Genomic DNA, 26,131 nt, shown 5'->3' on the forward strand with positions numbered 1-26,131 from the left:
CGTCGAACGATGCGAGTATCGGTTAGTAAAACTGCTATTCGGTTACTCGGATAAAAATACATTTTACATAATAAATACGTAGAAAATAAATGTTATATTGCTTATAAATGTATAACACATTTCCTTAAATTTATTTACTGTTAAACTTGATCTAGTGGTTCACAAATAGGATGGATTGGTTTTGATTAGTTTTCACAGTTTGTATAATTGATAGCTTTGATTGCCGGGGGGTATAAAAATGTTGAAGACCTGAGTTATAATTACCTCATTTACACCTGTGCTAGTCAACGAAATATAATTTAATAAGATGCCGCCACAAACGTATAAAGCTTGGAAGTATTTTAAAAGAATAGCTGATTTGAGATCTGTAAAATGTAAATTATGTGAATCAGAGTTATCGTAAACGGGTGGGACTACAAATACGTTTAAACATATAAGATTAAAACATTATTCGGAAACCATCGATATACTGGAAACTCTACAAATCAACCAGTTTCAATTAAATTCTTCTTGATCGCGACAAATTTTGGGGGGGCTGAAATGTAACGAGAGCCATTGCAAAAATAGTGATTGACGACTATAAAATCTGTTGTCTTCTTTGTGTGTCGATAAAATTATTTTTTTTAACAAAAACAAACTGCCCGTTTCGAGTGACATCTAAAATCAAAATTCTTTAAAGATGTGTGTGTGTGTGTGTGCGTTTAAGTTCATATACATGCAGTACATTTGTGTTTTATTTCTACCGATAGGTAATTTAAAGGATGAGATAAATAATAGATATAGAAACTGTAACGAAAAATCATCCGAGTAACCGGGTACTCGATCAGAAAAGTAAGCGAGTAACCGGTTACTAAAAATCGTTCGATTTGACAACACTAAGGAAAACTAATATGGCATATGGGCTATTCACGAGTCGTGTTTACACCTGAAATATATCCAAATTTGAAAAGAAAATTGAATGGAATGTTTGGCTAGGGTATGTATAACAGTCACTTGTTTCTGTAATAAATTTTTTAACCCATACTATAATAATAACATTATTATGTGTTATACTATGGGTTAAACAATTTAATACAGAAACAAGTGCCTGTGGTATTTAATGTAAGACAACTAAAAAAAGTTTAAAAAAAAATTGAAAGATGTATTGCACTTTATTTTGTATAATAATTTTTTACAACAATTTTCATTTACAGAATAAAAAGACTCAAACTTCACTGATCTAGCAAATTGTACAGGTATGCCTGTATACCTAAATCACATTTTACATGTATATAAGCATGGAAGCTTTAACTAGAACCAGATCACTGATTCCAGGGCAAACAATCCCCTTGAAGCTAACACACATGTTCAGGTAACCAAAAACATTTATATCCAAAGATCATAAAGTCTTAAGTGTTAGCTCAAGAAGGTCATATCCAGATCATCAAACATGTTACCCCCCTGGGGTCCTGTGGCGGGGCCCTGCTGAGCCATCTGGGGCATGTTTCCCTGGAGCACCTGTCCACCTCCCATTACTTGCTGCTGGCCTTGGTGTAGGACTGGCCCCCTCCCCCCATGAGGAATAATCATCTGGGGTTGTCTCTGTCCTTGTTGTTGCTGGAATGATGAGACTTAAATGCAATTCTAAATATATTTTACTTGTGGCTAAGAGAAGGAATAAAAGACTACACACCAATGTTTGTGTAACAATCAAGAATTAAATTCCTCTTTACATGTTTTCCTTTTATACCTGCTGCATCAGGAGCTGTGTCAATTGTTGTTGCTGTTGATTGAGACCAGGTTGCTGTTGTTGCTGCTGTTGCATTTGTTGCTGCATCTGAAGTTGTCTCTGTTGTTGTTGTATTTGTAGTCTCTGTTGTGCTGCAACAAGGTGGACTACTAAGCACAATTCTTATCTATCACTTATTGTAATCAATGTTCTATCTAATGTGTAAGATACCATAGATTCTGCTCATGCATTATACACAGTTAGAGCAAAAACTTCTAAACATTTGATGTGGTATCATGCCTCTATTACTTACCTAGTAACTTTTGTTGCTCTTGTTGCTTTGCTAACTGTGTTGCCTGCATTTGCTTCTGCTAAAGAAACAATTACAAATGTTACTTACTATAAATATAGAATACTCAAGTAATATTTCACTGCATATATATTTCTCAACCCTACAGAGAAATCTGTAACTACCATATTGGCCTGCTGCTGGGTCATCATGGGGTTCTGCATGCTCACCTGTGGCATCTGCTGTACCTGGAAGTTAAAGCAATACACAATATATATATATATAATACAAGTGCAGTTGAATTTCGGTATCTCAAAAACCGATATCTCGAATACCAAAGATATGTTGAAGTGATTTGGAAGTCCCAATCGCTTATTCCTTAAGCATATTAGCCTTAATATCTCGAACCCTCCTATATCTCGAAGTATTTTCTTGGTCCCCTTGGGTTCAAGATAACGAGGTTTGACTGTACATTGTTTGTATATACAGGTAAACTTCGTTATCTCGACATCGACGGGACCATCGGAAAATGTCGAGATATCCGAGGTGTCGAGATATCAGAGTTGAGACTTGACGTCCAAGATTTCACTGCATAACCAAACACATACACGTGTATAAACTTATTATACGTACATGACTTCAATAGAGACTGTAGGTCAACTTATTTCAGCAATCCCTCTATTTTTATTAAAAATCTAAGAAATTATTTTTAAAAATCTTATTTATAAAACCTGTTCTTTCTCTTTATCGAAATCGTTCTAAATTTTTGTAGTTTTCCATTCAGCATTCGCATGTTACTTGCTTTTTTGTCAGAACAGGATACGAAATGCGCTCTATAAACTTGGATCGAACCGTATAAACATGATAAATTAAAGTCGACATCCGAGATACGAAAACATATTAAGTGCGTAATTATTTTTTTTTTCTTATTTCATTCAGGAAGAATGTGCATTAATATTAATTTTTTAAGAGATTTGTGTATCTAAACTAACGTAGTGATATCACAGATGCATGAATTACGGATGATTCGGTTAATCGTGTCGTTAATCGGATTATTTCCTGTTGAATTCATTTTAACTACGAAATATTATTAGAACATCGTTTAATTCTTTAGTTTGAATTTATTCAATATGTTTATTATTCTTTGTAATTTAGTTATCTTTTTTCAGTTTTAAAAGTTATGTTAGGTTTCGACATAAATAAACGCCTGTAAATTTAAGCAGAATCGTGTAGATTTATCAGTGATATTACCCAAGCTGAACATTAAGCAATTAACGTCTCAAAGACGCCGGGGGGGGGGGCTTTGGATTCACCTACAAACACAGTCTATAGAATTAATTAAGCAGCGTGCAGTCAAAACATGGGTGTGAAAGGTGTAAATTTTTGACGACGTCGAGATACCCGAAGCTGTCCGTGCGTGACAAGCGACCCTATCTGACAAACAGTTAGGTTCAGTGGAGCAGAAAATTGCCGATGTCAACATATACCAGGTAAATTTTGCTCTTGGGACTGTGAATATACGTCGAGATAACCAGGGTTGTCGAGATTACTGAGGTCGACATATCAGAGTTTTTGCAAATCATTTATATAGTAAATACTGCCGGGACCGCGGACGGACGTCGACATATCCCAGGTTGTCGACATATCCGATGTCGAGATACCGAAGTTTACCTGTACATGTATTGTAAAATACAAATAAACTATCTATCATATTGGTCTGTAACATTTAAACCAAGTGAGATAAGATTAAATGTTATATGAATTAAATATTTAAAAATGTTTTTAACTCCAGATTATTCCCTTAAGGTATGTCACTCGTCAGCCTTTTAGAAAATTTCAGTCAGAACCTCTTACTTAAAAACTATTTATTACAATTCAATCTTTATAACATATTTAAATTAAACAATGTAAAATGTTCAACATTCAATTAAAAAACTGCTCAAAAATTCACAAAGAAGCAAGATTTATAAGGGACTATTTCTTGTGGCGGAAGGATATTTAGCAGAAAATTCTGCAAATCTACACATTTATTAAATTTAATATCTTGGAACTTTAGCCTCACATACTTTTACTCAGAGAATATTTTCCGTTATGATATGCCTGGAATATTAAATATAGGTCTCAATTTATATTATTATAACAAAATTTACACCTTCGCTCAACAAACATTGCCAAGAAATGAAGATATATTAAGGAAGTCGAGATAAAATTTACACAGCTTTTTTGCTTGAAATTGCATATTTTGACCAATATTTCAAAATTTACATCACTGACCCCAACTTTTTCTTTCATTATTTTAAACTACTCGATACTTTTCACTGATCAGCACTTAAGTCGTAAAAAGTTTGATACAAGAAAATATTCTATTGCCTATTTAGATTTTTAATACCCCAAATATGAGACTTTTTTAGTGCAAAAAGGACACACGATAATTTACGCGCATCAATTTGCATGATTTGTTCAATGATAGATATTATTCAAACTATTTTACGTAAAATAAAATTATGTTTATTGCCATGGTTACATCTTATAAAATATGATAACGGTTAAAGTGATTAACCAAAGAGTTACAATTTAAGTGCAAAAAGGTCAACTTAATTGTACCGTAGCTCAGTTAGATGCACACTGACCCCCCATTTTCTCTGCGATTTTGAGTCATACTATATGAGTACTTATCCAAAATATACTTCTCAAAAAATCCTTGATATAACAAATTTCACGAGTGACATACCTTAATATAATAAACCTTCCATAACAAATCCAGTGTTTATCACATGTTTACCCCTTTATCCCGTGGATATGACTCATTGGATATTTTTTTCATATCCCACAGTTAAGTGCAGTTGTGACGTCACAATGGTTTTTGCGTTAGCGTGATGAAGTAAAATAAAGTGGAGTCCTCTATATAAAACAGTTTAAAACATTGGTTGTGAAGTATTAAACATCGGATAAAAAGAATCTCCCATGATTTGTAGTTGGATATGACTTTTATCCAACTCGTTGTGTGTTCTTATCCCCTTGCCAAGGCTCGGGGATAAAAAACACACAACTCGTTGGATAAAAGTCATATCCAACTACAAATCATGGGAGATGCTATATTTATCTTGACATCCTCTATTTATCACTGCTAGCAAATGATAAATAAATTGACAGGTTTTCTTTGAAGTTGAGGAGATTTTGACATACCCCAAACTGAGCCCCCTGAGGATTCTGCATTGGTTGGGCTGGCATGCCTGGCTGCTGCTGCCCTGGAAATGGTTGTTGCTGTTGCATTTGTTGTGGTTGGTCTTGTCTCTGTTGTTGTTGTTGCTATGACAACAAAAAATAATTAAAGGATTACATCCTTTCAAATGGAGCACAGACCTATAAGGCAGGAATTGGTTTTAGTCTTTACAAAAATCTTATTGATTTCAGTTTCAATCAATGACTTAAGTCTGATACATGTAGTAATTCACTTCTCATAGTTAGACAATTTTATTTCTAATCAATGCATATAGTATGTAGAGATTGGAGGAACCTTTACATACACTTTTCATTGTAATGGTAATGTCTATGGTAAGATTTCTCTTCTTGATGCACATGTATTTTACAACACATTTCTGCAGAAATAATAAAAATGTCAGTGATGTATCCAGTTTATATAAATAAAATTCCAAGTAGTGCAGTTATTGATATGTAGCTCTACTGTTTACGGGGGGGGGGGGGGGGGGGGGGGGGGGGGGGGGGGGACTTGAATTTACACTACCTCAGGATGCTTCCAAATCAATATTAATTACTTATCATGGCTTTGCTTTCTTGAGCAGAAGAATTTTAAAGATTTTTTCCTATGTATCCGGATGTAAAACTCTGATTGCTCATTGTGACCCCACCCTACCTACCCTAAATTTGAACAAATTTGAATCTACACTATCTGAGGGTGCTTCTATAGTAAGATCCTTACTATCTCACAAAAAAAGCTCTTTTCATGTCAGTCGTTCAACAAAATGTTGATATCAACTGATTCTTACTTTTTTTTGTTCTCTAATGTTAATTATAAAATATACTTAACTTTAAATGATGTTATTCCAAACATTTGTTTTAAAGCTAATTAAAAAATATCCATTAACAAGAAATTTATTGCTAATTTGATAAACATGATAAAAACATCTATCTTTAGGCATGGATGACAAGGGGAATAACTCAATTTTCTTTTTCAACTTGGAAAAATAGAAAATTGAGTTATTTCCCTTTTCAATATGTCAATAAAATTGATCTATGTGGCAGTTTTTGACCAGATATGGCAGTGCCTGAGAAACTATTGATTATTTTTTTTTACCTAATCAAAAGTATATACAACAGAAATCCATTGCAGCTCACTGCAGACAAGACTACCTGTTCTTAGTAACACAAAGTGAATAATTCTTGTCCTCGTAATGATTTTATTTAAGGGTAGGCCTGCCCTGAATTCGAAGGACTTCTATTCATGCAAAAATTGGTGCTTTTATGGGAAAAATGTTGTTTTAGCCAACTTTGAGGGTTAATTTTTAAAATTGTAAATAATAAAATTTAGGTTCAAAATGCAAATTTGAAAAATGTAGACATAAATCCGCTAGAAAATAATGAATGAATGTTGATTTTTTCCAGGAAATTGTTCTCTCCTATAGGTCAATTCTTCTGAAATTTTGAATACATCCTTATTTTGTGTTAATGTAGATTGTATCTTTATTTGTTCTTCAAAACCTCATCATGACATACAGAGCACTTCACTGTTGTTTCCTTAAGCTATGTCTGTCTTAAATGGACTAATGGTTAATGGCATGCATCTGAAAAGGATTTAACCTTTGATTGCTATCTCAATCTTATCCAAATAATTTTGCTCTGGGCTATGACACATTCGAAGGTCACGTGCAAACTCGTTCAGAGTCTAAGCACTAAAACTATCGGACCACAGAATTCTAGACTTTTGATTCACATGACTTTGAACTTTATAGATTGACCTTGGCCCATGGTCTTGGCACACCATCATACCATAAACAAACTTTCTGGGATGCTATTCAGTTTCCATATTGCAAGGATTTTACCCTTTTCATTTCTCCAAAAAATGGATATATCTTCTAAGGTTATGACCCACCTTCATGTCAAACCTGTCATGCATTCAGTATTAGCTTCTAATGTTTCACCATTAAAAAGATAAGAGTCCAGATAAGAAGTGGGATGGACAGAACAAGAAGTCTCTGATGAGACTGTAGCTCTACTGGTTGTACTTATAAAGGAAGATAAAAGTAGCATTTGGACTTGAAACTTTGCAACAGCAATAAATAGAATAATGATCCTTAGTTTAGTCTCTTTTGTGGCTAGATTTATTATCATATCAGACTAAAACTGTAGGAGGAGTAGCCTTTTAAAACAATTTTACAGAAATTTCAATTTAAGTAACCATGGCAACATCATTCAACAAAATCAAAAACCAATATCACCAATTATGTATCTCAGTGTAGTCTACTTGTATGCCACATTATACTGAAATCAGACAAAAAGTGTAGGAGGAGTAGCGTTTTGAAAGTATTTCAAGAAAATTTCTACTTTTAGTAACCATGGCAACACTGTTCATTGAAATCCAAAACTGGTACAGAGAATTATGTATCTTAGTGTAGTTTACTCGTGTGCTAAGTAATACTAAAATCAGACCAAAACTGTAGGAGGAGTAGCATTTTGAAGGTATTTCAAGGAAATTTCTATTTTTAGTAACCATGGCAACAATGTTCATCGAAATCAAAGATATAAAGAATTATGTATCTTAGTGTAGTCTACTTGTTTGCCAAGTTATACTGAAATCGGACCAAAACTGTACATGTAGGAGGAGTAGTGTTTCGAAAGTTTTTTCACAGAAATTTCTATTTTTAGTAACCATGGCAATATCGTTCATTGAAACCAAAAACCGATACACAGAATTATGTATCTTAGTATAGTCTACTTGTGTGCCAAGTTATATTTAAATCAGACCAAAACTGTAGGAGGAGTAGCGTTTTGAAAGTTTTTCACAGAAATTTCTATTTTTAGTAACCATGGCAACACCGTTCATTGAAATCAAAAAATGATACACAGAATTATGTATCTTAGTGTAGTCTACTTATGTGCTAAGTTATATTGAAATCAGACCAAAACTGTAGGAGGAGTAGCATTTTGAAAAATTTACAGACGTACGGACACCGGGCACCTTACTATCGCATAAGCTCTTCTGGTCTCTGACCAGTAGAGCTAAAAATGGATGAAAAATACAATTTCTCAGTCCTTCCAAAAAAAAATTTGCAAAATGGGAATGGGAACGGACAGGTCGGGGGGTGGGGGTTAAGACAATCTCGTCACAATATTATCCTACATTTATACCAACCCTCATTTTGTGTGTGAAGATGACATTTCTTATCCCATTGACAAAGGCTGTTTGGTCATTTGGAATGAGTCCTATAAAAGCTTTTCTTTTATTGCTAAATAGCAAGAGAAGCACTCTGACTTCACACTGACTTCCTGCTGGAAAATGTACACAACCAGCCTGAAAGGAATAAAGAAAACAAGGTTTGTATAAATACAGAGCTTCAAAGGTTTTTTTTTGGGGGGGGGGGGGGGGGGCAAACTGATAATTTACAAAGAATTACTTAATAGGGTGCTCTCTGAAACAAATTTCTCTGTGACTATTAATATACATGTAAAGGGTTCTCCCCAAGCCCCGGGGGCCCGGGAATTTCTCCGCCTATAATGAAGTAATCCCCTGGTTATTTTGGTATTCCCCCTAAACTCTCCATTAGGAGAGGAACCCCAGACCCCCATCTACTTTTTTAATGTCCCCTTCTATTTCAACTCTTGGAGACAACCCTGCACGTACATATATACTGTTGGTAACCTAAACATTTACCAATTGAAAATACATTGTATATTTTGCCTCATGAAAACTGTTTTATAGAAGGAAATTTCTTGAAGCTCAAACTATTTCACATAATCTTGGATCAATGAATTACAGATTTCAACACTGATTACTGTAATGAATTTAATTTAAAAACTGTTGTTAAATTTACTTACAAAACCAGTACCCATGACTTTGTAGAGATTTCTAAGATCATCCAGATTCTGACTGCCAAAGTGGAATGCCACCTGGCGGGAGTTTTTAAAGAGAGGCTGAAGTTGGGTTGAGTTCAGTAGTGATTGAGGAATCAACTGCATAATCAGAACTTTAGGCCAATTCATGGCATTACTGAAAAAAAGAGTAAGAAATCGTGTTGCAATATACTGTACATTAAAACATATTCAAGAAATATTGATTGGTAAGAACCTCAATATTGTACCGGGAACAACCAAAGAAAAGTTATTTCAAGTAATAGGAATTCTATGCGTTTGCCGACTAACATAAATGTAATTGCCCATTATGATGCAAATTTTCAAAATTAATTTAAAAATTTAATCCTTTTGAGAAGGAAGACTAGACAAGAAACACTGGATCAGCTAAAGTTGACTGTATATTACATACATGTCTGGATCAGCTAAAGTTGACTGTATATTACATACATGTCTGGATCAGCTAAAGTTGACTGTATATTACATACATGTCTGGATCAGCTGAAGTTGACTGTATATTACATACATCAGGGGTGTGCAATTACCATCGCCCGACGCCCGGGGCTATCAATTTTAGAGGTCGGGCTATGATAAATCTATACTGCGTTAGCCCGTTGGACTAGTATATCTAAAACGAAAGTATACTTATATTTTCATCTACTGAATTGATGTACAAATTAAATTTGTTGTAAAATCATAATCTTTAATTTGTTTTAACCTATATGTATTGTGTGTTGCTATCGCAGTCGTTTCAGTGACAATTATAGTCGATAAAAATAGGGAGAAGTACCTGAAAATAACAAAGTGCAAACCATTATTTGTTTTATTTATTTCAACTTATATGGGTTTTTTTTTTTACCTCTTTTTACACTTATACATATATTGTTTGCAGTAGTTAATGGGCTAGTGACTGGCAACCTCGGGCTAGTAACTTTGTTACTGCCTTTAGCCCAACGGGCTAGTAACTAATTTTTGTAATTGCACACCCCTGTACATGTCTGGATCAGCTGAAGTTGACTGTATATTACATACATGTCTGGATCAGCTAAAGTTGACTGTATATTACATACATGTCTGGATCAGCTAAAGTTGACTGTATATAACATACATGTCTGGATCAGCTGAAGTTGACTGTATATTACATACATGTCTGGATCAGCTAAAGTTGACTGTATATTACATACATGTCTGGATCAGCTAAAGTTGACTGTATATTACATACATGTCTGGATCAGCTAAAGTTGACTGTATATAACATACATGTCTGGATCAGCTAAAGTTGACTGTATATTACATACATGTCTGGATCAGCTGAAAGTTGACTGTATATTACATACATGTCTGGATCAGCTGAAGTTGACTGTATATTACATACATGTCTGGATCAGCCTGCCCTATAGACAAGTGACACTGCAGCTGTCTGTTGACTTTCGGGGTCTGAGGTCCTCCAGCTTTCATCTTCTCCTGCCACTCTAACATCCCCTGCCATATGATTTTTCTGTCTTTCATAGGATTGGGTTGTCCTGGCTGGGCCGGCATTCCGGCATTTGGTTGCTGGTCTGGGGTGGGTTGCGAGAACATTGGTTGACTTGTGGGATTGGTAACCATGGCTAACAAAATCATACACTTATATGTACCAGTATATAGAACAAAACATTGGTAAATTCCTCATTGTAATTTCAGTTTTGAAATTAAATCAAATATACATGCACACATAGTTCAGAGCTGAGAATTTTCAATGAACTCATTACATAAAATACAAAGCATCATTAACAATGAGTTTAAAAAAAAGCAAAAAAAATAAAAAAATACAGCTTTTAAAAACTAACCTGTGCTTCTATTCTGTATACTAGTATCCATGGATTGCATGGGATTCTAAACGATAAACAAAGTGTTTCAGACTTTTATATCTCGGCAAAGAGAATTATAACAGAATGGTTCTCATTCCCAGAAACATACAAACACGTGCCAATTCAAATCAGAAGATTAAAACTACATGTATAAGTAACTTTAATATTTCCACTACTTTAGCATTCCAACCACTTTACTGTAAAAAAGTTTAACAAGGAAAAAAAATATTGTCTTCTGAACCCACCATTTTTAGTGGGTCATACTGTGACTGTGGCGGCATTGGATTTGACATTTGCTGTGGTACGATTTGTTGCGGCTGAGGTTGTTGCTGGGGTTGCTGGGGCATTGGACTGTGTTGTAGGGGAATCTGAGGAGAGGGGGATGGCTGATTAAGGGGCTGCTGGGGAGATGGCATGGACTGTATGGGGTTGCCTTGGTCCTGGTTACTAAGTGCTACAAAACAAAACAAAGGTTTTACAGTCCAACCAATCTTTCTGACAAAGAGATAAACAAGAAAACAAAAATTAAACAAGAGGCCCATGGGCCTTAACGGTCACCTGAGTATAACACAACAATTTAGAAGTTAAATACACTGATAGATGAAGCTTTGTTGCCCTAAAGCAAGAGAAGAAGGAAGATCAGGATCAACAAAATAATTAGTCTAGTATTCAGTATCAACTCATAAATTAAGTTCTAATCTGTCCCCCACTTAACACTATCACCATGCAGACTATTAACAAACTATTAGTGCTTCTGTATTATTTTTAATCCCATATTAAGACATCTAGCATTGACCTCTCTTATGGTCTTTGAAGAACTTTTAATAAGATAAGTTATTTTTGTCTCATTTTTATTTATCTATTACTTACAGGTCTACCTGATTATTAAAACTAAGAAAGTACTTTTTTAATTATACGATAAACATTCTTGCATAATTATCTTATTCTATTAACCTTTCAAATACATTATTTACAGTGATTAATTATCAAAGGTGATTGGAAAAGGGGAATAACTTCTCTCAGTAGAATACAAGTTAATAGAGCACTGCCCAGGACCAGAATGCTTAGACGAATGGTCCAGATGTTTACAAATCTGGTAGAAATACGCTTACTCATATCATTTAAACTTTTACTCAGTTTGCTTCCGATATGCCCAGAAGCAGAGAAGAATTTCACAGGTACAATGCATTTTCACTACAGATTCAACAAAGCCTTACCCTAACACCAGAACCCAAGACCAAGGGTCAAGAAATTTACAAATTTGGAAGAGTTACCCTCATCATCATAACTATGGATTTCAAAGAATTAACACTTTTCCACTATATTATCAAAAGCCCCCCCCCCCCCCCCCTGCCCTCGTTATGCCAGAACCCCTGACCCTAGGACCACAAGATTTAAAAATTCTGTTCGAAGCTCCCATTTTCATCATAGCTAAGCAATTTATTTATCAGCTCAACATTAAGGAGCAGACAGGATTAGTTAATGATTAATTAATAGAATTAATGCTTTTTCACTATATAATCAATAGAGCCCCCCCCCCCCCCCCCCCCCAAGAATCCCAAAAACTGAGGCCATATATTTAAAAATTTTGAAAGAGGCATCCTTGTCTATCATAATCATGCACTTAGTGTGTTTAAATAATCTCCAGTAGCAGAGAAGAAGATTTTCAAAGAATCAATGCATTTTCACTATATAATCAATAGAGCCCCGCCCTAACACCAGAACCCCTGACCCTGGGGCCATGAAATTCACAATTTTTGAAAAGGCATCCTTATGCATCATAACCATGCACTTAGTTTGTTTAAATAGTCTCCAGTAGCAGAGAAGAAGATTTTCAAAGAATTAAAGCATTTTCACTATATAATCAATAGAGCCCCGTCCTAACACCAGAACCCCTGACCCAGGGGCCATGGCTTTCACAATTCTGAAAGAGGCCTACCTCCTCATCATAACTATGTACTTAGTTTATCACCTTAATGCCCAGGAGCAGAGGAGAAGATTTTCAAAGAATTAATGCATTTTCACTATATAGTTGATAGAGCCCCGCCCTAACACCAGAACCCCTGACCCTGGGGCCATGAAATTCACAATTTTGGAAAAGGTACTCTTGCTCATCATAACTATGTACTTAGTTATTTTATTAAATATCCAGAAGAAGAGAAGAAGATTTTCAAAGAATTAATGCATTTTCACTATATAATCAATAGAGCCCCGCCCTAACACAAGAACCCCAGACCCTGGGGCCATGAAATTCACAATTTTCGAAAAGGCTTTTTTGCTCATCATAACTATGTACTTAGTTACTTTATTTAATACCCAGGAGCAGAGAAGAAGATTTTCAAAGAATTAATGCTTTTTCACTATATAATCTATAGAGCCCCGCCCTAACACCAGAACCCCTGACCCTGGGGCCATGAAATTCACAATTTTGGAAGAGGCACTCTTGCTCATCATAACTATGTACTTAGTAACTTTGTTTAATACCCAGGAGCAGAGAAGAAGATTTTCAAAGAATTAATGCATTTTCACTATATAATCAATAGAGTCCCGCCCTAACACCAGAACCCCTAACCCTGGGGCCATGAATTTCACAATTTTGGAAGAGGCACTCTTGCTCATCATAACTATGTACTTAGTAACTTTATTCAATACCCAGGAGCAGAGAAGAAGATTTTCAAAGAAATAATGCACTTTCACTATATGATCTATATAGCCCCACCCTGGGGCCAGAACCCCTGACCCTGGGGCCATGAATTTCACAATTTTGGTAGAGGGCTCAATGCTTATTACAATGATGCCAACAGTTTGACTTCTTGATGTTCAGGAGTAAAGAAGAAGATTTTTAAAGATTGCATTATTTTTGGTGGTTTTAGCCCCACCCCTCAGGCCCCGGGGGGCAGGGACCATGAAATTCACAATTTTTGTTCCCCTTCACCCATAGATGCTATATACCAAATTTGGTTCAAATTGGTTGAGCGGTTCTAGAGAAGAAGTTAAAAATGTTCAAAAGTTAACGCACGACGGACGACGATGGACGAAAACAGATAGCAATAGGTCACCTGAGTGACTCAGGTGACCTAAAAAAACTGAAAGAAACAAAACCAGAAGTCTCTAATGAGACTGTAGCTCTACTAGTTTGTACTTATTACAAAGAACAAGAGGCCCAAGGGCCTTAACGGTCACCTGGGTATACTACAACAATTTAGAGGATCCATAGAGTATAAAATGAACTGAAACGTGAAGCTTTGTTGCCCAAAAGCAAGAAAAATAGAGTGATCAGGATAAAAAAAATAATTAGTCTAGCATTCATTCAAAGTTCATAAATTAGGTTCTAATCTGTTCCTCATTTAACACTTCCACCATACATTAAATTAACAAAATATCACTGCTTCTGTACCATCTTAATTCCTTGTTGAAATCTCTTACATTGGCCTCTCTTGATCTTTGATGAACATTTAATAAGACAAGTTATTTTTGTCTCATTTTATTTATCTATTACTTACAAGTCTACCTGATCATTAAAACTATGAAAGTACTTTTTGTATTATACAATAAAAATTCTTGCATAATTCTCTTATTCTATTAACCTTTCAAGTACATTATTTACAGTGATTAATTATCAAAAGTAAATGGCAAAGGGGAATAACTCCTCTCGGTAGATTACAAATTAATAGTGCCCTAGCTAGGACCAGAACACTTGACTAAATGGTCCAGATGTTCAAATATCTGGTAAAAATACCCTTCCTTATTAAAACTTTTACTCTTTTTGCCTCTGATATGCCCATGTGCACAGAAGATTTTTAAAGAAATAATGCATTTTTACTACAGATTCACTATATTATCAATAGACCCCCCCCCCCCTCCATCGAGAAACATCAGAGCCTCTCACCCTGGGACCAGAAATTTGCACATCATAAGTAATCACTTTGTTTATCTGCTTAACACTGAGGAGCAGACAGGATTATTTAATAGAAATAATGCATTTTCACTATATTATCAAGAGCCCCACCCTTGCACCAGCACATCTCACCCAGGAGTCATGCAATTCACTACTCTGGAAGAAGCACTCTTGCTCATCATAACTATACACTAGCTTCTTTGCTTTTTAACCAGAAGCAGAAAAGAATGTTTTCAGAAAAAATTTGCTTTTTCACTATATAATCAATAGAGCCCCCCCCCCCCCCTTTTCACCAGAACCCTTGACCCTGGGGCCATGAAATTCACAAGTTTGGAAGAGGCATCCTTGCATATCATAACAATGTACTTAGTTTGTTTAAATAATACCCAGGGGAAGAGAAGAAGAGTTTTAAAGAAATAATTCACCTTCACTATAGGATCTATATGGCCCCACCCTAGCACCAGAACCCCTGTCCCTGGGGCCATGAATTTCACAATTTTGGAAGAGGCATCCTTGCTTATCATAACAATGTACTTAATTTGTTTAAATAATACCAAGGAGCAGAGAAGAAGATTTTTAAAGCATTAATGCATTTTCACTATATAATAAATAAAGCCCCACCCTAACACCAGAACCCCTGATCCAGGGGCCATGAAATTCACAATTTTGGAAGAGGCATCCTTGCTTATCATAACTATGTATTTAATTTGTTTCAATAATACCCAGGAGTAGAGAAGAAGATTTTCAAAGAAATAATGCACTTTCACTATATGATCTATATAGCCCCGCCCTAGCACCAGAACCCCTGACCCTGGGGCTATGAATTTCACAATTTTGGTAGAATCACTCTTGCTTATCATAACTATGCATTTAATTTGTTTCAATAACACGCAGGAGTAGAGAAGAAGATTTTCAAAGAAATAATGCACTTTCACTATACGATCTATATAGCCCCGCCCTAGCACCAGAACCCCTGACCCCGGGGCCATGAATTTCACAATTTAGGTAGAGGGCTCAATGTTAATTACAATCATGTCAACAGTTTGACTGCTTAATGTCCAGGAGTAAAGAAGAAGATTTTTAAAGATTGCATTAATTTTGGTGGTTTTAGCCCCACCCCTCAGGCCCCAGGGGGGCAGGGACCATGAAATTCACAATTTTTGTCCCCCTTCACCCACAGATGCTATATGCCAAAATTGGTTGAAATTGGTTGAGCGGTTTCAGAGAAGAAGCTGAAAATGTTTAAATGTTAACGCACGACGCACGATGGACGACGACGGACAAAAACGGATAGCAATAGGTCACCTGAGTGACTCAGGTGACCTAAAAAGTAGCACTTGGATTTGAAACTTTGCAACAGCAACAAATAGCATTTTAAGCAAATGAAAATGTCCCTGTCTAATAAACATTAAAATCAACAGCAATTTCCTTCTGATTTGTTTGATACTGATGCTTAGATTACCATTTCCAGTAGATGTTGTGTTTGGTTTCCTGAATCCGGAGTCTACAGACATCTGATCTGTGAGAGATGGTGCAGGGGAAAATCCAGTGCTGGCAGAAATACTGGGAGGGGCAGGACTGGTGGGGTTTTCTTAGAAACAAAGGCACCAACATTACTTTTAAAACTTTATATTGAAAGATATTTCATATGTTCACATGATACTTTTGAGTTACTGTAAAATAGAGTACTCTCGAAGTGGTAAGTAATGCTTAAAATTAGCAGTTTCAATAGCAGAGGTTAAAGCTTAGCATTTCAGTTGGCAGTATGTTGTCAACCTCTATCACTATATTGAAAACTAAATCATTTTGTCAACCTTCAATAATTTTTATTACATGTATGCTTTCATCAAGATTTCTTGGCATTGGACTTCAAATCCATGTACATGTATATACAGTAAGCTTTATTCTTAAGCTAGGTCTGACATGAAGAGGTCAACATGAAATGATTTCAAACAACTACTGAGATAAATACATATGTATTACCCTCTATCTTCAATTCATTAATGTTTTCATTATAATGTATACATGGGACAGTTAGACATATTTGATATTAGTTTATTGCTGTAAAAACAAAAGTGTCTTTCCTGGGACAAAAAAAATAAAATTCAAAATACTGAAAAAAAATGAATAGGTGGGGGTGATTTTGACGGGTTGGAGTACATCAAACAATTTGAAATTATTTTTTATTGTTGGCCTCTGTTGGCTTGTATGTGCTGAGACATACAAGTGTGTACTCATGTCTGTACTCATTGTGTGTAGGTTTGTTTGTGTATATGGCTATAAATGTCTATACTTACTGTCTACAAGTTTGTCTATGACAGCTGTGTGGTCTCCTGCTGGACTGTGCGCTCGTTCTGTAAAATCGACAAAATTTAGCACACAGAATGAAACAGACTCAAGTGACCTAAAATCTCACATACATGCCTGTACAAGTAGTCAGATAAAAAAAAGATTACCTTCCAGTTGAAATCCATGGAGTAAAACATGATGCCGTGGATCTGTGGTAAAGTCTTTCACTGGAGCTGACATATCAGCAGGAGAACTAGACTACAAACAGAAATACACAAGTATACATTAAAACTGACTGAAATGCATTAGCTATCAGCGAACCAAAGACTGCCAGCACTAAGATAAACAAAACTTGGTCCTACTACATAAACCAAGAAATTGTACTAATAATATAACATACGATTAGAAAACTTGGAAGCTACACCTAATGAAAGCATGCATTTCATTAATTACAGTGATCTGCAAAATTAATCTGCATATTACCTCCTCATACAGTTTCTGAAGAGCAGGGATTTTTCTTGGGGATATGATGGACAAATGGATGCCCCTCTGTCAAGTATAACCAAAATACAAGTCAAATATAACCAATATATAATCAAAATACAAGTCATATATAACCAACATAAAACCAAAATACAAGTCAAATATAACCAACATACAACCAAAATACAAGTCAAATATAACCAAATTATCAGAATATAATTAGGCTCTTTTTCTGTCTATGATATTTGCAGCAGTTATAGGAGTAATGTTTATTTGTAACAGGTCAAAGCATCACTTAATGTTGAACATTTAGTAAGCCATATAGATAACAAATCAAACCTTGGCCATCATGCTGGCTAACTGATCTGCCATATATCCCACATAACGGACCCCTTCCTGACTGGGTAGATTATAGGGAGGGGAATTACAGACAAGGATGCAGTGTCGCTGCACAGGTAACCTAAAATTTAAGCCATAGTTATAAAAAAACAAAACACATTTGTTTCAAACTCAAAACAGTTAATAAGTGTCTGTGAATAGATTCCTAAATTGTTTCTGTAAGTATTTTGTATCTGGATTACCATCACATTAGATTTTACATCATACAAACACTACAAATTCATGTATTCATAAAATAGGAGAAATAAAATGGATTTTTTGTTCACAGTGGTTGGAGAAACATACCCAATATCAATGCGCACTTTCTGGAGATCATCAAAAACATGGAGAGCTGTACTCAATCCTTCAGTGATGTGACTACAAGACTCTCCACCTCCACCAATAAATCTGAAAAATCAGAAGACAACAAATGAGAGCTGTAATATAAGAAATATGAAGGCAACCTTAACCAACCACTCTGAGAGAAATACAAAACCAAAACAGATTATGGGTTGTATTTCTGTCAAAAATCATTAAAGCCAATCTGTTGTGAATTTTATCTGCAAGACCAACATTTTCTTCTGAAATTTTTTTTTTTTTTGGATTTTTTTTTCAGCTCAATATTTGCAAGCATCTGAAAATTTCTTAAAGTGCACATTAACAGTTTCCTAAATGTGTCCTTGAACTAGCCAAAATGACCTTGGTTAAAAAACATCCCCTGGTCATAAGTAATCTTTGAATAAAATAGGGGCATCAAGTGTTTCTCCATTAGAAAATTATGGACCTGACATTAGTTTTACACTTTTTTTGTCAATAATCTTGAACATGCCACAATGACCTTAGGTCACTGTTATGACTTACCACTACTTTGAGCTCACAAATAATCTTTGTTTGAAGTTTCAAGTTTCAATACTTATCCATTAGAGAGTAATGAACTAGAAACAAATTTTATACATTTTAAGTCCTAATTAATTTTTGTGTCAAGTGTCAACTTGTCTCAAGTGTCAAATACCAAATAGCCTTCATTTGAGAGTTATAGACCAGATGGTTAAATCACTTTTTCTACTAGTGACCTTGAACTTGCTACATGTATACTGACCTTTTTTCAAGGTCAATACATACCCTCAAGTCATATGCAATATTTGTGATAAGTATGAGCTTCTAATGTTCTCCATTACAAAATATGGTCAAGACAGGAATAAAAAAATTGCCCTTGACCTTGAACTTGATCAAATGACCTTAGGTCAAGGTCATGACACATCTTCAGGTCATAAGCAATCTTCGTATGAGGTACAATGCCATAATGATCTTAGGTTAAGGTCATATCACCCACTCAGGTCACAAACAATCTTTGTACCAAGTATGAACTTCGAATCTTTCTCCATTACAAAGATAAAGCCCAGAGAGGATTGCACAGATGAATTGGCAGCTGAACAGCTAGACTGACAGTGAAATGGACAAGGTGATTCCTATATAACCCCCCCCCCAACTTCATTTATGGGGAGTATAAAATTCAGGAAAACCAAGTGGTACAGACTGCCAGACAGAGAAAAAACCTATAATCCAATCCTTTACCTGTAAAGGACAAACAGAGATCACTTTAAAAGCAGTAAACATTTGTAATTCATATCTAAAATATACATCAAATATCTTTATTAAGGTTTTATTTTAAATTTTGGAAAACTTCTATCCCAGTTGGTTAATATTTCTTAGTTAACATTATCCTGCAGCATTTGAAAATCACCATAAAACTAGCTAGACATGCAGGGTTGATTGCTAATAAAAGTTGTCAGCCCTGCCCGTGATCTACCGATACTAGCCCTTTTCAAAAATTATTTTTATTTAATTTGTAAAACCATGTTTATAAGTTCTTACATTGTCAGCCATGTGGCTAACAAGTTGCAATCATACACAGTTCTTGAAGTTGAGTGGCTCTTGTGTGACTAGGATTTATTCAGCATAACTTCAATCCCAATTACATATACTGACAAATTCTAAAACTTGGCTTATTACACTTTTCTACTGGTACAATTAGTTGATTTGAGACAAAATTTATCATTGTCAATTTTTTTAATTAGTGGAAATTTTAACAGGTCCAGCTGGGCTTCAATATAAGCAAGTTTGCTCTCTTGGGGCAAAATTTATGCATCTTGGGTGGTTGGGCGCAAGGTTATTTCACTGTTAAATAACATAAATCTGCTGACAGCAGTGCTCTACTTAATGTAGACATACTTTTCTGCATGGGATTAATTTATGCTATATATGGGGTCATACAATTTCCAAAGAAATATGTCATAGCATACTTGAAGTGTATTTAAGACATACAAAGGCAATCCAAGAAAACTGCATAATTTTCTATTCGCAGATTGAACCGAAATTGTGATTCTAAGGAATTATTGTAGCCGTAAAAAAAGTATGCTTACAGTTATATATTTTTAAAATATTTCAGTTTTTGCTCATAAAATATAAATCTGTTGTACAATGTTTATGAAGAACACAGTGAATATGGAAGCATCTGAGGTTTACATTGGACTTAACTAGGCAGACATCATGCAGGTAGCTAATATATCTTACGGAAGATCATCCAACCAAGTTATGAACTCGTGAATATTTGTAGTGACACCAGAACATCTTGATGTTGTGTCTGGAATGACATCAGCTGAGTAGAAGGTCACTAGATTGTACAATGAACAGCTGTACTGCAAAACAAGACAAATATACTTTCACTTTCAAAAAATTATCAGAACTTAATCATACATTCCAACCCATGGGACGATTCAGTCCATTTTAAGACATGTCTAATCCTAAATTTATGATTGAAAAAACTGTCTTCATTATACAAGACACTAAAAAGGAATACTTTAAAATAGGATTTATTAAAATCATCATATCAAGACTGTTTGGTTTTGGCATAGATATATATCAGACATGAACACAAATTATCATATTTCATATATCTGCTTACATCATGTCCAATATCTGTTGGATCAGGAGGTCCACCATTAAAAACTCTGAAAAAGAGTGGATTTTACAGTTCAATATTTTTTCAGCTGTTCAAGTAGAGGCATAAGTAACATTTTCTTTTTTGTTATTTGTGTCTCTCTGGTTTATGGTTTAGGAAAATAAATCTAAATTTTTTTTTTTGCTTGTGAATGTCTCATTTTCAAAACATCTTACTCTAGCGATGGAACAATATACTGCTTCTTTAGCACATCAATGTAAGCACTGAGATTCGCTGTCGCTTCTACGACTAGCACAACATCGGCTGGGTTTACTTTCTGATCTGTCACGACCATATTCTTCTGTAGAAAACACGTCCAGTTACTTTCGAAACATCCTATCGGCAATCCTCGGGTGATTTCGCTACTCTCCATACAAGTGTGACGAGAAACCCGAGGAGCTCCGAGTGAGAAATATAATTACCGGAAGAGAGTGTAACTTTGAAATAGTCATCTGATCTGGGACTGTCAGTATGAAAATTTTAAATGAAACTGAATTAAAACATTCTCATGTAATCATTACAGGCACGTTGTACCGTTTTTTATAAAAAGGGGGGAGGGGCAGCCAGAAAAAAAAGAACCTAAAAAAACTTCGACAAGCAAAAAAGAAAAAGGAAAAAAATATATAAATATAAGGGAAAAAAATGAAAAAAGGGAGGAAAAAAGGGTAAAATGTCCAAACTCAAAAATCCTATTTCGTGGTGGAGGGGGGGGGATGACATTGAGGGAAAATTCGTTTTACAAAAACTATCAATCTGATTAAAATCAGATCTTTGTGACGCTCCGAAATTCTGATGGTCGCTGTACAAAGCGACCATCAGAATTTCGGAGCGTAACAAAGATCTGATTTTAATCAGATTGCAAAAACTATCTATACCAAGCGGCAAAAAATAAATTCCTAATCTATTAAGTAGGGCTCCGCGTAAAAATCATGCAGGTAGCACAGAAAAGGCGGGTAACGGGACGTTTCGCCCCTATTGACGTTTCGCGCCCAGACCATTCGCCCCTAAAGACGTTTCGCGCCGAGACGTTTCGCGCCCAATTTAATCTACATTGTCTACAACGATATATTACGATGTTTTAAGATAAATATTTATATATAAGGTTAATATTGACTGTGTTAAAAAAAGTTCTAAGGTTACTAAAAACCTTTAATGTTTTAAAAGTTGTTGAAAATAGGCTTATACCATAATTAAATGTACAATTATCCATGTGCAGATATAATTATGTTTATTCATCAATCATAATTGTCTGATTCAGTTTTGTAATTAGGGTGTTATAACTATAATTTGGAGACTCTCCATGTTAAGATAAAGAGGAGAATTAAATTATGAGACGGGTGTCAAGTTCATTTTACCGTTGCTCAATAGCTAGGATGCACACTGACTCCAATTTTCTTTGCGATTTTGAGTAATGCTATATGCTATATAAGTGTAACAGGGGTGTCACTATGGAAGTATATAACACAACACTCCTGTCAGGGTTCATCAGATTTATTGCACAGTGGAGTGATTATATATATATTGTGTTGTATTGTGTAAGCCCATTCTATGGGAATAGGCTTTCCCACAAATTGTTAATATAGAAGCATCTACATGAATGGTGATCAGAAATGGAAATCTGTCCAAAGTCAAGAATGTCTTTTTTTTAATATATATATAGTCTGGTCAGATCAACCATTGAACAAAGAATGGTCTTAATAAAGCGGGAAAACTCCAACCCAGTCAATAAAACCAATAGAATCAGACCTTTCAAATCAATAACCAATAAAAACCAAAATAACAATAACCACTTCCAAAACACCTGACCAATGCCCTTAGGTATATATATAAGTATGTACAGATAAGGGAGAACTAAGGGGTGGATCTAGGTTTTGAATAACAAATTTAAATAAAAGTTAAAAAATATATTCTGGCAAGTTCTGTTACTTTATTTTAAACAAATCCAACACTATTACAATCTCCCCCCGGTCGCGGAATGACGTCCACGTCATTCAAATGGGAAACTATAATCCTGAAATATAAAGCATAAAAATACATAATATACAATTAAAACATTATTTAGATGATGCAGACACAAGGTTTAACAAGGCTAACTGGCAAACACTGGAGTCAACACTCTCTAAAGTTCCTTGTTCCATCAAACTCTTGATAAAATTGGCTCTCTGTAACCAGTCTGGCTGTGTCTGACTCATCATCACAAAGTCCTTTGTCCAAGGTGGTTTACTTTTGTTTCTAGTTGATCTCCTTGGTGCTGGTACTGGTACTTGGGTATCTTGTGTTGAAGGCTCTTGCTCCTGATGAACAGTATCATCAGCATGCGAAGGCATATCATCATCAATATCATCGTCAACTTCATCAACATCATCATTATGCTCTTCATCCTCTTCAGCATGGTTCCCAGGCTCATCCTGGTGGAGAGCGTCCTCTCCAGAATCCATAACTGAAGATTCCTCAGTCAAAGAATGGTCGTCACCATCTTGACTGGGAATTCCTTGGTGTGAATTTTCTGACTGCCTTATAGGGTAACCTATAAAAGAAAATTCGCTATCTGAATCTGATAAATTCTCATTAGAAATTATTGTTTCTATTGGAAATTCTCTTCTTGTTGCCTTCTTTCTATATCTTGGTGGTTTTGATGGAGGAGGTGTAGACTTCTGTAATTTAGAACCTATTGGAAGCAATAAATTTCTATGTAGAACTTTACATCTTCCTTCACCGTCCTCTCGTTGAACTTTGTAAACAGGTATGTCTTTATTAGATTGAGCAACGACTACATAAGGCTCATCTTCCCACTTATCAGCGATCTTATGCTTTCCATCATACGATACAATTTTCACCAAAACTCTGTCTCCGACCTGTACAGTAGCCGCTCTTGCCCTTAAGTTGTAGTTTTCCTTCTGCCTTTGTTGGGAATGCTTGATTGCTGTATTAGCTAGCTTATATGCATCTTGTAGTCGTTCTTTCAATCTGTTGATGTATTTAGTATTGCATTTTTCTTCATCTGACTGCTGAGGAAATCCAAAGATGATATCAACCGGTAATTTAGGCTCTCTCCCAAACATTAAGTAAAATGGCGAGAATCCTGTTGAATCATTTGTTGTGGCATTATATGCGTGAACCAAGGAATTGATGTGACTTTTCCAATCAGGCTTTTGGGAGTTTTCTAAAGTTCTCAGCATGGAAAGAAGAGTTCTGTTAAAGCGTTCTGTTATACCATTACCCATCGGATGGTAGGGGGTTGTTCTTGATTTGGAAATTCCTAAAAGAGTACATAATTCTTTAATGATGTTGCTGCAGAAATTTGTTCCTTGATCCGAATGTAGTTTTTCTGGAATTCCATAATGTAAAATGAAATGATTGAAGATAGCTTCAGCAGTTGTTTTGGCTGTCTGGTTTCGAGTAGGTATTGCCACCGCAAAACGGGTAAAATGGTCTGTAATGACTAAGATGTTTTGTACTCCTCCCTTTGCTGGTTCTAATGTTAGGAAATCCATGCATACAAGTTCCAGTGGCTGGGATGTTTGGATGTTAACTAATTCAGCTCTCTGGTCACTTGTCTTAGTCTTTATACATCTTTCACAACAATCAATCCAATCGATGATATCTTTCTGCATCTTTGGCCAATAAAATCGTCGTCGCACTAATGAAATAGTCTTGTCTCTGCCCAAATGTCCCATCTTATTGTGCAGGTGATGTAATACAGTTGGAATGGTTGACATGGGAATGACAGATTGATGGATGGTGCTATCTTCTGTTTTCACTTCTCTCAATAGGATGTTTTCTTTGACTTTGAATTTGGAAAAATTCCTGTAGAAAATTAAGTCATTTTCAGTGTTCAAAGAATCCCTATCTGGTCTGGTTCCTAATTCCACTTGGGTTTTCCAGAAAGAAACAGTAGGGTCTTTATCTTGAATAGCTGATATGTCTAAATGATCTGCTATTTCTAAACTTGGCTGCATAAGCTGGCAAATAGCATCATCTATGGCTAAAGTCTCTGCATATGGCTGTCCAATTTGGCATATAGCTTTAATAGAGTCGCTGTCAATGGTTTCTGTGTTGTCGAGTCTGGAAAGTCTATCCGCATCTGTGTTTGATTTTCCCGGTCTGTATAAAATTTTGAAGTTGAAGGAGGCCAAAGCAGAAATCCAACGATGTCCAGTAGAATCTAATTTTGCAGTACTAAGAACATAGGTAAGTGGATTGTTGTCAGTGTAGACAGTAAATTCCTTTCCTTGTAGATAGTCGGAAAATTTTTCAGTAATCGCCCACTTCAATGCCAAAAATTCAAGCTTGTGAGTTGGATAGTTCTTCTCAGACTTGCTCAATCCTCTGCTTGCGTATGCAATGACTCTATCTTTTCCTTCCTGTTCTTGATATAATACTGCACCAAGACCTGTCTGGCAAGCATCCGTGTGCAACTTAAATGGTTTGGTGAAATCTGGATAACCTAGAACAGGTGGTGAAGTAAGCTTATCCTTAAGTAAAGTAAATGCCTCCTGTTGTTCTTGTTCCCATTTCCATTTTGGGTCTGGTTTCTGCTTCCCTCTAGACTTCTTTCCAACAGCCATAATGTCAATTAATGGTCTGGCAATTTTTGCAAAGTCCTGTATAAATTTACGGTAATAACCCGCAAAGCCTAAAAATTGCCTAACTTCCTCTGCATTTGTTGGAACTGGCCAGTTTTTGACTTTCGACAACTTGTCTGGGTCTGGCTCCACCCCATCTTCAGACACGATGTGTCCGACATATCTAACTTTCTTCTTGAAGAGTGAACACTTCTTGGGAGAAAGTTTAAGCCCATATTCTCTGATACGCTGGAATACTTGCTGCAAGCTGTTAATATGTTCCCTGAAAGATTTTGAAAAAATAATCAAGTCGTCTAAATATATAAAACAAATTTTAAGATGTAAATCACCTAAGCATTGCTCTTGTAGACGTTGGTAAGTTGCAGGTGCGTTAGCTAAGCCAAAACTCATTTTATTAAACTCATAAAATCCAAGAGGGCCCACAGTAAATGCAGTTCGTTCTTTATGCCGCTCTTCGATTTCTATTTGGTGGTATCCTGATTTCATATCGAGAACACTGAAATAGGTGTTTCCTGATAGTGAGTCCAGTATCTCCTCAATTCTGGGCAAGGCATAGTTGTCTT

General features: G+C 35.6%; 1 protein-coding gene across 1 annotated transcript; it reads right to left on the reverse strand.

The window, feature by feature from the left end:
• Window positions 1-1,132: 1,132 nt before the first annotated feature.
• On the reverse strand, window positions 1,133-21,307 carry LOC133191169 (mediator of RNA polymerase II transcription subunit 25-like). The gene is made up of 19 exons (XM_061326889.1): window positions 21,159-21,307; window positions 20,947-20,992; window positions 20,556-20,680; window positions 18,288-18,389; window positions 17,943-18,063; window positions 17,604-17,669; window positions 17,288-17,378; window positions 17,129-17,185; window positions 16,294-16,422; window positions 11,179-11,387; window positions 10,913-10,958; window positions 10,459-10,693; window positions 9,051-9,222; window positions 8,368-8,526; window positions 5,184-5,306; window positions 2,183-2,245; window positions 2,022-2,079; window positions 1,730-1,860; window positions 1,133-1,596 (listed from the first exon to the last, which is right to left on the reverse strand). Exons 1-19 carry the CDS (start codon window positions 21,275-21,277, stop codon window positions 1,396-1,398), a joined length of 2,253 nt encoding a protein of 750 aa, XP_061182873.1. The 5' UTR covers window positions 21,278-21,307; the 3' UTR covers window positions 1,133-1,395.
• Between the last annotated feature and the right edge of the window lie 4,824 nt (window positions 21,308-26,131).

Source organism: Saccostrea echinata, unplaced genomic scaffold, assembly GCF_033153115.1.
Source record: "Saccostrea echinata isolate AGI-Se365-2 ecotype Australia unplaced genomic scaffold, CSIRO_AGI_Sech_v1 ptg000023l, whole genome shotgun sequence".
Taxonomy (NCBI): domain Eukaryota; kingdom Metazoa; phylum Mollusca; class Bivalvia; order Ostreida; family Ostreidae; genus Saccostrea; species Saccostrea echinata.

What these genes read in the sequence shown, in the direction of transcription:
- LOC133191169 (XM_061326889.1), bottom strand. Translation starts at nt 21,277, where the DNA reads ATGGTCGTGACAGATCAGAAAGTAAACCCAGCCGATGTTGTGCTAGTC. An exon ending in ACTTGGTTGGATGATCTTCC is followed by an intron (nt 18,390 to 20,555) that starts GTAAGATATATT and finishes CTGATTTTTCAG; the next exon opens with ATTTATTGGTGGAGGTGGAG. An exon ending in TCTTCACACACAAAATGAGG is followed by an intron (nt 5,307 to 8,367) that starts GTTGGTATAAAT and finishes TTGTTGTCATAG; the next exon opens with CAACAACAACAACAGAGACA.